General features: G+C 54.1%; 6 protein-coding genes across 6 annotated transcripts; 4 read left to right on the forward strand and 2 right to left on the reverse strand.

The window, feature by feature from the left end:
• Positions 1-341: 341 nt before the first annotated feature.
• On the reverse strand, positions 342-1,515 carry LRP88_05230 (glucosamine-6-phosphate deaminase; the record flags this gene model as incomplete). Its single annotated transcript, XM_083241789.1, has 3 exons — positions 342-653; positions 703-1,281; positions 1,336-1,515. 3 exons carry the CDS (start codon positions 1,513-1,515, stop codon positions 342-344), a joined length of 1,071 nt encoding a protein of 356 aa, XP_083102937.1.
• A 1,922-nt stretch (positions 1,516-3,437) lies between these two features.
• Positions 3,438-4,700, forward strand: LRP88_05231 (hexokinase family protein; the record flags this gene model as incomplete). The annotated part of the gene is made up of 3 exons (XM_083241790.1): positions 3,438-4,030; positions 4,088-4,528; positions 4,688-4,700. 3 exons carry the CDS (start codon positions 3,438-3,440, stop codon positions 4,698-4,700), a joined length of 1,047 nt encoding a protein of 348 aa, XP_083102938.1.
• Positions 4,701-4,792: 92 nt separating this feature from the next.
• LRP88_05232 (uncharacterized protein) lies at positions 4,793-5,191 on the forward strand (the record flags this gene model as incomplete). Its single annotated transcript, XM_083241791.1, has 1 exon — positions 4,793-5,191. One exon carries the CDS (start codon positions 4,793-4,795, stop codon positions 5,189-5,191), a length of 399 nt encoding a protein of 132 aa, XP_083102939.1.
• A 669-nt stretch (positions 5,192-5,860) lies between these two features.
• Positions 5,861-8,579, forward strand: LRP88_05233 (BRCT domain-containing protein; the record flags this gene model as incomplete). The annotated part of the gene is made up of 4 exons (XM_083241792.1): positions 5,861-5,953; positions 6,005-6,438; positions 6,487-7,897; positions 7,950-8,579. The coding sequence occupies 4 exons, from the start codon at positions 5,861-5,863 to the stop codon at positions 8,577-8,579; spliced, it is 2,568 nt and encodes an 855-aa protein (XP_083102940.1).
• A 168-nt stretch (positions 8,580-8,747) lies between these two features.
• Positions 8,748-9,353, reverse strand: LRP88_05234 (ESCRT-II subunit protein VPS25; the record flags this gene model as incomplete). Its single annotated transcript, XM_083241793.1, has 1 exon — positions 8,748-9,353. One exon carries the CDS (start codon positions 9,351-9,353, stop codon positions 8,748-8,750), a length of 606 nt encoding a protein of 201 aa, XP_083102941.1.
• A 1,364-nt stretch (positions 9,354-10,717) lies between these two features.
• Positions 10,718-14,149, forward strand: LRP88_05235 (nitrite reductase niiA; the record flags this gene model as incomplete). Its single annotated transcript, XM_083241794.1, has 4 exons — positions 10,718-10,779; positions 10,834-10,984; positions 11,038-13,007; positions 13,063-14,149. 4 exons carry the CDS (start codon positions 10,718-10,720, stop codon positions 14,147-14,149), a joined length of 3,270 nt encoding a protein of 1,089 aa, XP_083102942.1.
• Between the last annotated feature and the right edge of the window lie 65 nt (positions 14,150-14,214).

Genomic DNA, 14,214 nt, shown 5'->3' on the forward strand with positions numbered 1-14,214 from the left:
TTGCACATATACCCTAGATTTTCAATGCAAGTTCAACGAGTACTATTACAATATGATATCGCCAGAAACGAGTCTAGGTGACGCCGTACAACACCAAACGCCTAACATCCAATTCAACGAAGCCAACTCCCAAAGCCATGCCATGTCTCTTTAACTTTTAGACTAAGCAAACGCCTCCCTTTCCAGCGTGTCGGCATTATTTGGGTTTTATTCTTCTATCCCTACTGGTACAGTCTGGTGGTATCCTTAACTCCGAAACAACAATGTAGCGACTGGACAAGACCTGCTCCGTCTCTCTTTTCCCAAGACTCCAGGTATACAACTACTCAACTTGAAACCTATTAAACCGCGATGCCGTTTGCCTTACTCTGCATCTCGGGCTTTGGGGTAAGCCGGCGGTTCAGGCTTGGCTCGGGGATACGCGATGCCATTCGGTCAGGGACAAGGTCTGGAGAGGGAGATCGCCTGGCGGAGTCGGCCGTGGGCGTCGCCCGCAGGAGGTGAGAAGCAATGGGTTCAGGGGCAATGACTGTCGGAGTCTGAACCTTTTCGATCTTGGTCGCGGGGATGGCGACGTTGCCGGTGCGGACTTTAGAGGGGAGAATCTGCTCGAATCCCTGCTCGCGAGCGACTTTCTCGATACTCTTGAAGTACTGGGAATCTGTTAGTAGAGAGCGCTGCGATTTGACTATGCGCACTTACCTTGACCGTCTTGACCTGAAGCTCTAGCGTTGCATCCTCATCGACAACAATCATGGGATGCGGGTGAAGTTGCAAGGAGGATAGCGACCACATGTGGTTGACACCCTGCTCGATACACTTTTGCAATGCGAGCGCCTTTCGGGCTCCGAGAATGATGACGACAACCTCCCTCGCCTCAAGGACGGTCTGGACGCCAACAGTCAAGGCCATTCTCGGCACTCTGCTCAGATCGTTGTCAAAGAAGCGAGAGTTGGACAGGATAGTGTCGTAGGCCAAAGTCTTGACCCTGGTGCGGCTGGCGAGACTGGACCCTGGCTCGTTGAAAGCAATATGTCCGTCTTCGCCAATGCCGGCAAGGAAAAGATCGATGCCGCCAGCCGCCTTGATGGCGTCCTCGTATGCGTCGCACTCGGCCTCTGGGTTGGGCGCATTGCCATCAAGGATGTGGACGTTGGAAGGACGAACGTTTACGTGGGAAAAGAAATGCTCCCACATAAAGGTGTGATAGGAATGAGGGTCGTCTCGAGGCAATCCAACGTACTCGTCCATGTTGAAGGTGACGACATTTTCGAACGAGACCTTTGATGTTTAGTTAGCTGCTGTGTAAGTGGATAATATTGTAGAGAAGCTTACCTCGCCAGCCTTGTATTTGCGAACGAGCATGTCGTACACACCAACAGGGCTAGATCCTGTAGGAAGACCTAGAACGAAGGGATGCTCTGGCGTAGGTTGGAAGGCGTTGATGCGCTCGGCGACATAATTGGCGACATATGCGCATGCCGCATTCTCGTCGTCGCGGATGATGAGCCGCATGATGTAGGGATGTAGGTAATGTCTAGAAGGGGGATAGTGCGTGCTGGGTATGGGTATTGAATATCAATAGACAAGGGTCTGTTGTTTGTGTGAGGTTTCCGGTGATGGAGGGTTTTGCAGAAAACAGACTTTCTTTTGCACGAAATGTGACTTTCTTATGAAGGGGGGAAAGCACACGCAGACAATTCAAAGTTCCTGCCAAGCAAGAATAATCTTGCCATGTGCGTTGCGTCGTGGAACCCACCAGATTGGTCGCCTCTTGCCCATCCATCATGTGTGCGTGGAGAGAGGGCGGCATCGGGGCCTTGCAATGTAGGTACAGTATCATGTAGACTATTGGATGCTGTGACTGATGGAATGAAACGTTCACTGGAGAAGCATATGATTGAACTGGGTGGCTCGGGTCGTGAGATCGCACTGTATTGCTCATGATGGCCAAGGTTGCGTAGAGTCATATGACGCAACGGCCCGTCAATTGGCTGACAGTGGACAAACCGCAAAGGTTGAAACAACTCTGCGTGAAAAAGAACGTCCCAGTAGGCCATGGCCACCCAGGGTAAAGTGTAGACGGCGATGTAAGGTAGCTTTCGGCAGAAGTGGAGGTTATCTACAGTCCGGTCCCTGATCAAGGCCAGGACGATGCCACCTTTACCACCTTTGAACCATGTCAATCTGCGACGACGGGATCGAATCTTTCGTTGCTTCTCGTATTCGACTTACATCAAGATCTTGTAAGCCCATCTCATCACCTTCTGTCCCTTCTAGAACACCCGCCGAGCCGCAGCCCATGTTGGATACCAACCCGAGGTGGCCGTCTGGCACAACGAGGGTCTGCGTAAGCCCAGCTCCACGTGTCGGGATTGGTCTCAAAAGGGCTCATTTTCGACAGGGTTCAAGGGGCTCTTCTACTGTTGGCTTCCAACTCGCAGGCGGGCGATCTCCTTGCACAACAAGGTGCTGTCGGAGCCCAGAGGTAACAACAGATGCTGGCTTTGGCCGAGATGAATCCTTGTTGTTGCGAGGCACAGATGGGACTTTTGGCCCACCGAGCCTCGGCGTGGGGTAGCTAGTGGTAGCTCTCAGTAGCGGTGCACTAACAATTTCCCTTGCTCCTGTGTCTTTGGTCCACTGAGAGGTGACCCTCCCCTGGCCTGGGCTGGTAGTCGCAGAGGCGGGCTGGCTTAAACATCCACTTCTCACGGGGCGCTCACACGCAACGTTACAACCCCCCCATCTGGCATTGATCCTCATCTCCTCCTCCATCTGACCCAACAGAAATGTCGAGTCTGAGACCACGAATTGACGGCGCCAGCGAGTAGAGAGGCCCGTTCCCAGGCGCCGGCACTCTCTGTAGCGCCTACCTAAAAGCCTTTGTTTCAGTGGCGGTTGTCGCGTGTCGCCTCACCTGTGCGACGTTGAATCTAGGACAGGACCTCCCTCCATCCATCATGGATGGACTCGCTCATCCCTTTGGCGACAAACAAACCCGTCGCTTCTCGACTCTTCCCTGCCACCTCAAGTCCTCGGCGGCTTTGCTGTTTCCTTCTGCTTCTGCTTCTGCTTCTTACCCGCCGGCCTGCCTGACCTGAACCCAGTCCTGGCAGGTCTCATCAGCTCCCCTGTCAAGTTGCTTCCATCCATCGTTCACGTCTCCTCTCTCGTCTGAGCGCGTGCTGCCATCCATCCACGACCGACTGGACCTAGGTGTCCGTCCATCCACTTACTGGGACCATCGGGGCGTAAGACTCTCTCGCTCTCATCTCACCCCATCTGTCCCCTCAAAGGCGAATCCTCCAGCCTGCCTCTGCTCGTATTTCCGTCAAGTATTTACTTTGCGCCGTGTCCATGACTTGGTTCCTCCTCCGATCTCCTCTTCCTTCTTCGTCATCATTGTCTATGGTATGCAGCCGCTCGTTTCTGCAATGGCGACCTTTCGAAAGACATTCCTAGCTGCCATCATCAAGAGCCTCCTGCGGGGCAAGTCACTGGTCCAGGCCATCTTGGCTTACTGGATCCGTCCCGTAAAGCTCGGCACAGATGGCAAACACCGTGTTGGTGCCACATCGCGACAAACTATACAAGAGTTTCTCAAAGAGGCCGAGGCTCTGCTGCTTGGACCCGTCGACCGAGATGGCCTGCAACAACTATCGCGAGACCTGCGGGAGCAACTCCTAGACCGACTCCAGACCGACATGCAGTGCATGCTCCCCTCATACAATCACCAACTACCCAGAGGCACTGAATGCGGTCGTTTTCTAGCTTTGGATGTTGGCGGCTCAACCCTCAGAGTAGCACTGGTTGAATTGCGCGGACGCACAGCCGACGTGGGAGAGGAGAGCAAGATCGTCAACATCCAGAATTATTACATAGGCCCTGAAATCAAAGCACTAGAGGGCATGGCCTTCTTCGATTGGATGGCCGAGAGGATATTGGAGACTCTCTCTGCAGAGTTGGAGGAGCATCGTAGTCCTGACCATCCTCTACCAATGTCGATGGCGTGGAGCTTTCCCATTGAGTGAGTTTCCCTTTTATACCCCTTACTTTATGTTTGAAGCTGACGTGTATATTTTAGGCAAACTTCGCTGGCTGGTGGAAAGCTGCAAGGCATGGGTAAAGGCTTCTCGGCGAACAAGGGGCTCATCGGCCAGGACCTCGGACAAATCGTACGGACGGCGTGTCTAAACCATGGCCTCAGTGTAGAGCTCCGAGCCATCGTCAACGATTCGAGTGCCTGCTTGCTATCGGAGTCTTACAACCACATCTCGACGAGATTTGGTCTCATCCTCGGAACCGGTGTCAACATGGCAGCCTATCTCCCCGTCTCCGCCATTGGACGTTCCAAGTTTGGTCAACGCCCTCCTGAGTGGTTTGAGAAGGCCACGCACGTCATCATCAACAGCGAGATTAGCATGATGGGGCGTGATATCCTACCCTTGACGAGATGGGACAGGCAGCTACTTGAGAACCATTCTCGGCCCGAGTTTCAACCCCTGGAGCACATGGTCAGCGGCATGTATCTGGGCGAGATTTGCAGACTCGCCCTTGTTGAGGCGATCGAGTCCACTGGTGTCTTTGGGACTGTGCTTCCACCATCACTACAGAAGCCGTACTCGCTGTCGACTGAGACTCTATCCATTATTCAGAGGTATGTTTGTGGCCAAGTTTATGCAAGCCAGGGATACTGACATTTTACAGGGACACAAGTGATGAACTTGATGAAGCCTGTCAACAATTTTCTCTCCGTCACCCATCATCACACACCCCCACAGCCTCGGACATGTCATTCCTCAAACAACTGGCTTTGTTTATCTCGACCCGCTCAAGCGCACTTGTTGCTACAGGCGTCTACACGTTCTGGAACCTGCGCATCGAAAGCCAGAACAACTTTATTTCGGCTCTGCCTCTGGATTCGCCTCTTCGTGAGAGCGCCGAGGCAGATCGCGACCTCAACGAAACAACCGTCGCCTATAATGGCGGCGTGATTGAAAGTTACCCAGGATATCTCGCCAGCTGCCAATCATACCTGAATGATCTGGTAGCGGCTGAAGAGAAGGAGAAGAGCGGCAAGAAGACGATCAAGCTCGTCTCGGCCAAGGAGAGCTCACTCATGGGTGCCGCAGTAGCCTTGGCCTCTCTAGAAAGGGACGAAGAGGGCCCTCTGGGAGTGGTAGGATAAGGGCAAATGATGTGATGACGGGGTGTAATGGGTGCAACACATTTGAAGTATACAATGGCACTGGCGCTCGGCGATATTAGTTTTGGACGAAAGCATGTGTAATGGGACTCAGACGACATGGTTAGAGTCTCGAGCCATATTAGAGGCTCATGGTTAAACGAACGGTTTGAACGGATGGATGGATGGGATGAAAAACAGTTTATGTTGATGAAAATTCACTTTGGGAATTTTGAATATTTCCGGTTTACATGGTTTCTCTCATGGTGATACTTTGGGGTGCGTCTTTCATTGAGCCTCTTGGTTGCGCTCGAGACGCGGTCAAGTTTGTGGCGTAAAGTGGTTCGCGATTGTAGGCGCGACATTCCACACCCCCTGTTCCTTCCCACTTCTGACGTGCCGCTTCCATTGGCGGGTGGAACCTTCCCCAGCGTCATGAATGCCTCTGTTGTCACGTGAGCGCCTGGCGTCTTCGCGTTGAGTGGACGGCGCGTCTTGTCAATCAGGCACCCCACGACAAACCTCCCGGCCAGCATCACGAGTTTGCGCAACCAAAACTGAGCTCAGGCACCAGCACCTCCCGTGTTCATGTCTTGGCCAAGGTGCTCGCCTTGTTTCTAGGTTTCCTTTTCTTTTCTTTTCACCTGAACGTATACTATTGAGCTACGCGACATGGCCGACACCCCGAAAGGCTCAGCTCTTTTCGCTGAGTGCGCCGTCGCGTTTGTCTCGAGCAGTGCGTTGACTCCGAAGCTCATTAGCGAAGTATGATGGCCTTGAAGTCCTCTAATTCTCGCAATACTAATAATATTATAGCTATCATCTCTCCTAGAGGACCATGGCGCTACCATCTGCGAACCCCGACGCGACGGCTCGATCCCCATCGAGAAGGTCACACACATCATCTCGAATACGATCGATTTTCCCCAATTCACAGAGTCGCAAGCTGTCATGATTCCAGTTGTAACAACACAATGGATCACCAGCTCACTCACACGCCGAAAACAAGCACAGATCCGACCATTCTCTCCTGACCCTAGGCTGATTTTTGCCGAGGTCGTGGTGACCTGCGCCGATCTACCAGAGACGGACAAGGAGAGCATCGCCGGTGCCACGATGGCTTTGGGTGGACAAGAGACCAAGGACGCGACTCGAATGACTACACATATCTGTGCGCTATCAATGGATCACCCCAAGGTCCAAGTTGCCCTCCAGAAGGGATGGAAGGGCAAGGTTGTTCTGCCGCACTGGTAGGTGACATGTGGGATGACAAAGCTGTGAGTCACTGACATGTCTAGGTTCGACGATTGCTTCAAGCTAGGCAAGCGCATTGACGAAGGTCCTTATCTTTTACCCGACCCCGAGATTCTTAAGAAGTCACCCGAGGACGAGCTCAAGATTCCGACCAATGAAAACCTCACAGGAGCGACATCACCAACTCCAACATATCTACCACTACCACCTGACGGAGATGTCGTCCGCCCGCCAGTCACCGTTTTCCAAGACCGCAGGGTGATGCTCTCATCAGATTTGAGCATCACTGAAAGGCTCACCAAGGTGGTCAAGGATATCATTGTCAATGGTGGTGGCAAGGTGGTAGAACAGGTTGAGGATTGCGACATGTTTATCTGCCAATACCGGGACGGCCCTCAGTATGTTCAGGCCGCACAGTCCTGTAAGGACGTTGGAAACCTCGCTTGGCTTTACTGGCTCATCGTCCATAATGACTGGACATCGCCTCTTCGCCGACTACTGCACTACCCGGTTCCTAAAAACGGCATCGAGGGATTCAAGAATATGCGTATCACAGTGTCAAACTACGGTGGCGAGGCCCGAATCTATCTAGAAAACCTCATCAGGGCCTGCGGAGCCGAGTTCACCAAGACGATGAAGTCGGACAACACCCACCTCATCACTGCGCGCGACTCGAGCGAGAAATGCAAGGCTGCCCCTGAATGGGGCATCGCAGTCATCAACCACCTCTGGATCGAGGAGAGCTACGCTAAGTGCGAGTTGAAGCCCATCAACATTAAGAAGTTTAACCACTTCCCTCCACGAACCAACCTTGGCGAAATTATTGGCCAGACTTTCTTCGATGAGTCAAGGTTGCGAGAGCTTTACTATCCCGGGGGTGACGACGAACTGTCTCCCCGAGCGAAGAGAAAGCGCAAGATTCTCGAGGCAGCGGAAGAGAACGCATATTCTCGAGGGCCAGCGGAGGGCGTTGTTGTTGGCCGTGTAAGCGAGGATGTGGATATGGATGATCTCCAAGAAGAGACAGAGGACGAACGGCCTGCCAAGAAGACGACAACAAAGACTGCTGCTGCTGTGGCAACACCGATTCGCGCTCGCCATGCCGAAAAGGAGAATGATACCCCGTCTGTGATTTCTACAGGAGGCCGCAGTGCCAAGGCGAAGGCCCGAGATCTCTTGCAGACCATTGCTCCCGATATTGCGCTTTACGAGAAGGAGAAGAAGCGCAGTAAAGCGGGCAACGCCCCTTGGGGTGGCAAGCGGGCTGCGGACCAAGCGGAGAAGGAAAACAACAAACAGAGGCAGGCAAAGAGCCCAGAAGCTGAAGAGGATACCGCTGCAGCAAAACGGCCAGCCAAGAAGGCCAGGCAATCACTTCCGGACGTCGAGATGCGCGTCATCTTGACCGGGTTCAGCAGATGGGTTGGGGATAAGAATAAGGAAGATCAGGATCGGGTAAGTAGGCGTGAGCCTCGTCTACATCTACATGTTCTAATATGACGAACAGAGAAAATTACGGGATCTAGGTATCCAGATTGTTCAAGAGGGGCAGCCGTGCGACTATCTGGCAGCCCCTCACATTGTCCGGACCGTCAAATTCCTATGTGCTCTGGCCCGTGGGCCAACTGTCATCTCTTCAACGTTTATTGACAAAACCCTGGAGACGGGCAAGCTGCCCGATATTGACGAGTATATCCTCCGAGACAAGGAGACGGAGAAGCGATATGACGTGAATCTCGAAAAGTCGGTGGCTCGTGCCAAGTCGAACCGAGGCAAGCTGCTGACGGGGATTCCCATTTACTGTACTGAAAAGATCCGAAACGGACCTGACAGTTACAAGGCCATTGCCGAGGCAAACGGGGCGATCTTCAAGGTCTATCGGGCGCGGAGCGGGACGACGATTCGACCGACGACGGCGGAGGAGGAGGGCAATGCGCCTCCAGAACCTGTCTACCTCCTGAGCAGTCTGGCTCACGATGAGCGGCAATTGTGGAATCGGTTCCGAGACATGGCGCGAAAGGGCAACATGGAGCCGCGAGTGGTTGCGCCTGACTGGTTGCTTGACGTGGCGATGGCTCAGCAAGTGAGGTTTGACGACAAGTTTTTGGTGGAGAACTATTACGCGGACCAGCTGTAACGCAGACTCGGACGCAGACTTGGAGGGGTTTCTTGACGGTACTTGGTGCAAGTCTGGGAACATGGCTGGTGGTAGAGTTGGAGGTCGAATTGCTGTACTGTACTGATTGATGATGATGGCTCGTTCGGGGCGGCGTAATGTATAGAGATGTGAAAATGGGTTCAGCGTTTAGAAGAATTTAACGCCTAATGAGTCGTCCTGGCCAAATATTTGAGCCTTGCCTCGCTTGACAAGGACGTTAAGGGCTTTAATGAGGACATCTTGGTCCATTCCATGGATATCTACTATTGGTGAGCAATGTGACTGCCCAAGCTCATCCCTTGTAAGCCTACCAGTTCCCTTGGTGCCATCGCCCTCGACGAGCTCATAAATGGTCAAGACACTGCCCTTCTGGCCCGTCTCGTCGACATAATTCTCGATGAGCTCAGCCCACTCGTCAGGCTTGCGCCAGTATACAAGGACGACGTCACCAGTTGTGCCGCCGCCGACATACTCTACACGGCCATCCTTGTGCATGAAGACGACGACATCGCGGATATCATCAAACTGTAGACGACGGTCCAGTTTACGGTTGACAAACAGGTCCGAGTCGGCGGCTTCTGAGAGGGAAAGACGGAAGATGCGATGGTGTCGTGCGTACGAGAGGATTAGGTCGGACCACTTTGTGCGCTGGGCGTGGAGAGTGGTGAGGTTTGTCTGGCGGGTGAAGAAGGCGGGGAAATGGTATTCGCGGGGGAAGACGAAGGAGCCGTCGTCGTCGGTGGTGGCAGCCATGGCTGGGGAGGAGTGGTTTTATCGTGATGGTTTTGGTGTTGAGGAGAAGCTCTTTGGAGGGGTTGACGTGATGACGTGGGGGTGGAGGGGTTCATGGAGGGCGACCACGTGCTGGTTCGGCCGAGACCGGCTTAGATGCATGCGATATTGGCCAGTGAGGAAGGCACCTACAATTCTCCTTTTCTTTTATCAATCCATCGAATTAAAGGTCGATACGGGTTTATCATATTCTCATGAGAGGACTGTGTAACTAGTTCCTTGGATGAATCGGCAATATCGGAGAGTACGTGTTTTCAATCAAATCATTCCAATTCGCCCAGAGCTTGGACTGCCTACACAATGTCCCCCCATACGACAGACCCTAGACACATCCTAGTGCGCCCGTCAAGAGTCTTTTAAACAACTTGATCTCGGCATTCCAATTGACAATCATCTCTTCTCCCCGGAAAACTAGTGGTTTTTGTTGTTATCTCTGTGGGGGATAGCTCATTCAGCCACTCACAGCGTTGGTGTTGCAATAATAGGCTTGGAGAGATGCGGCTTATCTCGATCCAACTGATAAGAGGGAGACTTGGCTCCGAGGAAAAGGTTCAACTGCAGGGAAGACGAAAAGGCATCAAAAATAGCTCGGTCACAAAATCAAAGAGACGAATTTGACCGGGTCCAGACTCGATGAGGAGGACTTGCGGCTCCGGTCAAAACTCGGAGACCCATGTTTGTAGGCGTCGTCTCACCGTGGTCGAGTAGCAGCTCACCGCGACTCATCGTGACGGGCTCACTTGAACAAATACCCGCTAAAAAGAAACGGCATAACCTCGCCAGAGCCCTCATCTGCTCATCTCACGACATCACCATGGTCTGTCCGACGTATGACTGCCGTCGGATTTCCACGCACCGCCCCGACGCCCCACGTCCCTGACCGAACGTCCATCTCCGCGGAGCGTTTGTCAAAAGAGACGCCAACAAAGGCCGCTCCCGAGCCGTGCGGCCGCTGCCCTCCCTAAGCTCAGTGATTGGTTCCCCTTCCGATGAGAGGGCCTCTGCCACCCGGCTGGCCGATCTTTGATAACGACACACAGAGGAGTTTCCCCCCGTGGCGAGCAAAACGTTTCTCCCGGAGATGCCCATGGCACCACGACCGAGCCGGAGATGCAATTCTCGATAGGGAATAAGGAGCCATGAGACTCCAGGCAGAGGATCCATAGCCATGGGCCTCGAGACCTCGAGACCCTCTCACAGTCCAGGGCTCCCAGTGCCTTTCAGAACTTGTTTATAACCATGGAATCTCCTGAGGTCCCGCTACAGGATTTCTCTGAGGGTATTCATCCCATAGGGCTATTCACAGTCAATTCGATCCGCCCAACATGAGTGAAACACAGAAACGCCTAGTCGTTGTCGGACTGGGCATGGTGGGCATTGCTTTCATGTAAGTGGACTCGACACTAACAAGGTGGCGGTACATGATCTGACGCTTTTACAGAGAAAAGCTGCTCAAGTACGATGCCACAGCAAAGGAATACTCCGTCACTGTTCTTGGAGAGGAGCCATATCTCGCCTACAACCGAGTAGGACTCACAAGTTTCTTTGAGCACCGGAAGATTGAGAACTTGTACATGAACCCGGCAGAATGGGTAGGTTGAGCCGCATCTCACATATCCCGGCAAGCCACTGACAAATAGTGTAGTATGCCGAGGCAGAGGGATCTCTCAACTACCACGTCAACACCAGAGCCACTAGTATCAACACGGACGACAAGACGGTCGAGTGTGCTAATGGCGAGACATACCCTTACGACATCCTGGTCCTGGCCACCGGCTCCGATGCTATCCTTCCTCGAGGCCTTCCTGGCCATGACGCCAACGGCGTCTTTGTCTACCGCACAATCGACGATCTCAAGAAGCTCATCGAGTTTGCCGACTCCAAGCGTGGCACCAATGGTGTGGTCGTCGGTGGCGGTCTGCTCGGCCTCGAAGCTGCCAAGGCCATGCTGGACCTGGAGCGATTCAACAGGATCAGACTGCTTGAGAAGGCTTCCTATGTCCTGAGCAGACAACTCGATGACATTGCTGGCAAGATGGTGGTGGACCAGGTCTCACAGCTCGGTGTCGACGTCATGCTGGGCAAGGGCGTTTCCAGAATCAAGACTGACGAGGAGAATAACCTCACCGGCGTGGTGTTTGAAGATGCCCAGGAGATTGATTGCTCAACGCTATGCTTCGCTGTCGGTGTGAAGCCCAGAGATGACCTTGGCAGAGTATCTGGACTTGAGGTCGGCCAGCGAGGCGGTATCGTCGTCAACGATGACTTGAGAACGAGCATGCCAGATATCTACGCCATTGGAGAGTGTGCTAGCTGGAGGGGAATGGCCTATGGTCTTATCGCTCCTGGTGTCGAGATGGCAGAGGTCCTCGCCTTCAACCTCACACAAACGAAACTTCACTCACCCCGAACGTTTAAGCGTCCCGACCTGAGCACGAAACTCAAGCTCCTCGGTGTCAACGTCGCCAGCTTCGGTGACTGCTTCGCTGACCGTGATGGCCCTGCATCTCTTCCACCAAAGTTCGCCAAGAACCTGCAAAATGGCGACGTCTCTTCGACCAAGTCGGTGCAGGCCTTGACATACAAGGACCCTTTCCTCAACATCTACAAGAAGTACATCTTTACCAAGGATGGCAAGTACCTCCTCGGTGGTATGATGCTGGGAGACGTCAACGACTACGTCAAGCTCGTGCCTATGGTCAAGTCCATGAAGGAGCTTGATGTTCCCCCAAGCGAGCTCATCCTCGGTGCAAAGAAGGACGACGATGGCGGCGACGACCTCCCTGATGATGCGCAGGTGTGTTCATGCCACAACGTGACAAAGGGCGACATCGTCAAGGTCGTCAAGGACGGCACATGCAAGGATGTCACGAGCCTCAAGAAGTGCACAAAAGCCGGTACAGGCTGCGGTGGTTGCGTGCCTCTCGTAACCACCATCTTCAACCAGACCATGGCGTCCATGGGCAACGAAGTGACAAACTACCTCTGCCCTCACTTCAACTACTCCCGCGTGGACCTGTTCAACATCGTCATGGTCAAGCGCCTCAAGTCTCTGCCAGAGGTGATGCGCGAGGTCGGCAACGACAAGACCAGCGTCGGCTGCGAGCTGTGCAAGCCCGCCGTGGCGAGTATCATGGCCTCGCTCTGGAACAGGCACGTCATGGACAAGACCACCTATGGTCTGCAAGACACCAACGACCGCTTCCTGGGCAACATCCAGCGTGATGGCACATACTCGGTCGTCCCCCGTGTGTCAGGTGGAGAGATCACCCCTGAGAAGCTCGTTGCTATCGGTGAGGTGGCCAGGAAGTACAACCTCTACACCAAGATCACGGGTGGTCAGCGTATCGACTTGTTTGGAGCCAAGAAGCAGGATCTCCTCGACATCTGGGGTCAGCTTGTCGCCGCAGGTATGGAGTCTGGCCACGCCTACGCCAAGTCCTTGCGCACGGTTAAGAGCTGCGTCGGCTCAACATGGTGCCGGTTCGGTATTGGCGACAGTGTCGGCATGGCCATTCGTCTCGAGGAGCGGTACAAGAGTGTACGAGCACCACACAAGATCAAGGGTGGTGTAAGTGGTTGCGTGCGTGAGTGTGCTGAAGCCCAAAGCAAAGAGTATGTTTCTACCCCTATTCCAATATCCGCTTTCAGGTAACTAACGTGATTTCAGTTTTGGCTTGATCGCCACTGAAAAGGGCTTTAACATCTTTGTTGGCGGTAACGGAGGCGCAAAGCCTCGCCATGCTGAGCTGCTGGCAAAGGATGTGCCTCCCGCCGAGGTGGTACCCATCCTGGACCGATACCTCATGTTCTACATCCGCACAGCAGACAAGCTCCAGCGCACGGCACGCTGGATCGAGAGTCTCCCTGGCGGTCTCAAGTACCTCCAGGAAGTCATCCTCGACGACAAGCTGGGCATCTGTGCTTCGCTCGAGGCCCAGATGCAGGAGCTCGTCGACAGCTTCTTTGACGAGTGGGCCGAGGCCATCCGCACACCCGCCATCGCCGCCAAGTTCCGACAGTTCAACAACACGGCCGAGACGACGCCCAACATGGAGGTCGAGTCGGATCGCGGGCAGAAGCGGCCCGCGTTCTGGGTGGGCGACGCCGCCACTGACGACTTCCGGGGCCTCAAAGACAAGTGGTCCATGACGGCGTGGGAGCCCATCATCGAGACGTCCTACTTCGACGGCGCTGATGAGCTGCCCAATGGCATATCCGCCACCATCAAGCGCGGCGACACTCAGCTGGCTGTCTGGCGCATCCAGGGCGTCTACTACGCCACGCAGCAAATGTGTCCTCACAAGCGCGCCTTCATCCTCTCCGACGGTCTCGTCGGCCAGGAGCCCTGCGACAAGAAAAAGTCCTCCGACGCCCCTGAGGATACCAAGGCCTCGCCCTGGGTCTCATGTCCGCACCACAAACGCAACTTTGACCTCGGTAACGGCTCCTGCAAGACGGACGAGAAGCTCTCCATCGCCACGTTCCCCACCGAAGCCCGTCCCGATGGCATGCTGTACCTCAAGCTCCCTCCCGTGGAGGAGCTCGACGCCGCGCTGGGCACAAAGAAATGGATGGTCAAGAAGGGAGAGGCTGGCGAGGCGCCGCTGGCCGAGCTGGACCGACGTATCAAGTTTGTTGGTCTGCGCGGAAAGAAGCCAGGCGTGAGGCCGACGGTTGGTGGCAAGATGTCGACCAAGCCCCTGGAGCTGATGGCTGGTGCCAATGGCTGCGGAGGCGGTGCACCAGAATGGTAGACATGATGAATAGAAAGACAAACCAAAAGATAAAAGAAGACGGCCTGGAGTTGAGCGTTTCATGA

This window comes from Fusarium phalaenopsidis, assembly GCF_050370095.1.
Source record: "Fusarium phalaenopsidis strain FUZ10S chromosome Unknown contig_32292, whole genome shotgun sequence".
NCBI classification, from domain to species: domain Eukaryota; kingdom Fungi; phylum Ascomycota; class Sordariomycetes; order Hypocreales; family Nectriaceae; genus Fusarium; species Fusarium phalaenopsidis.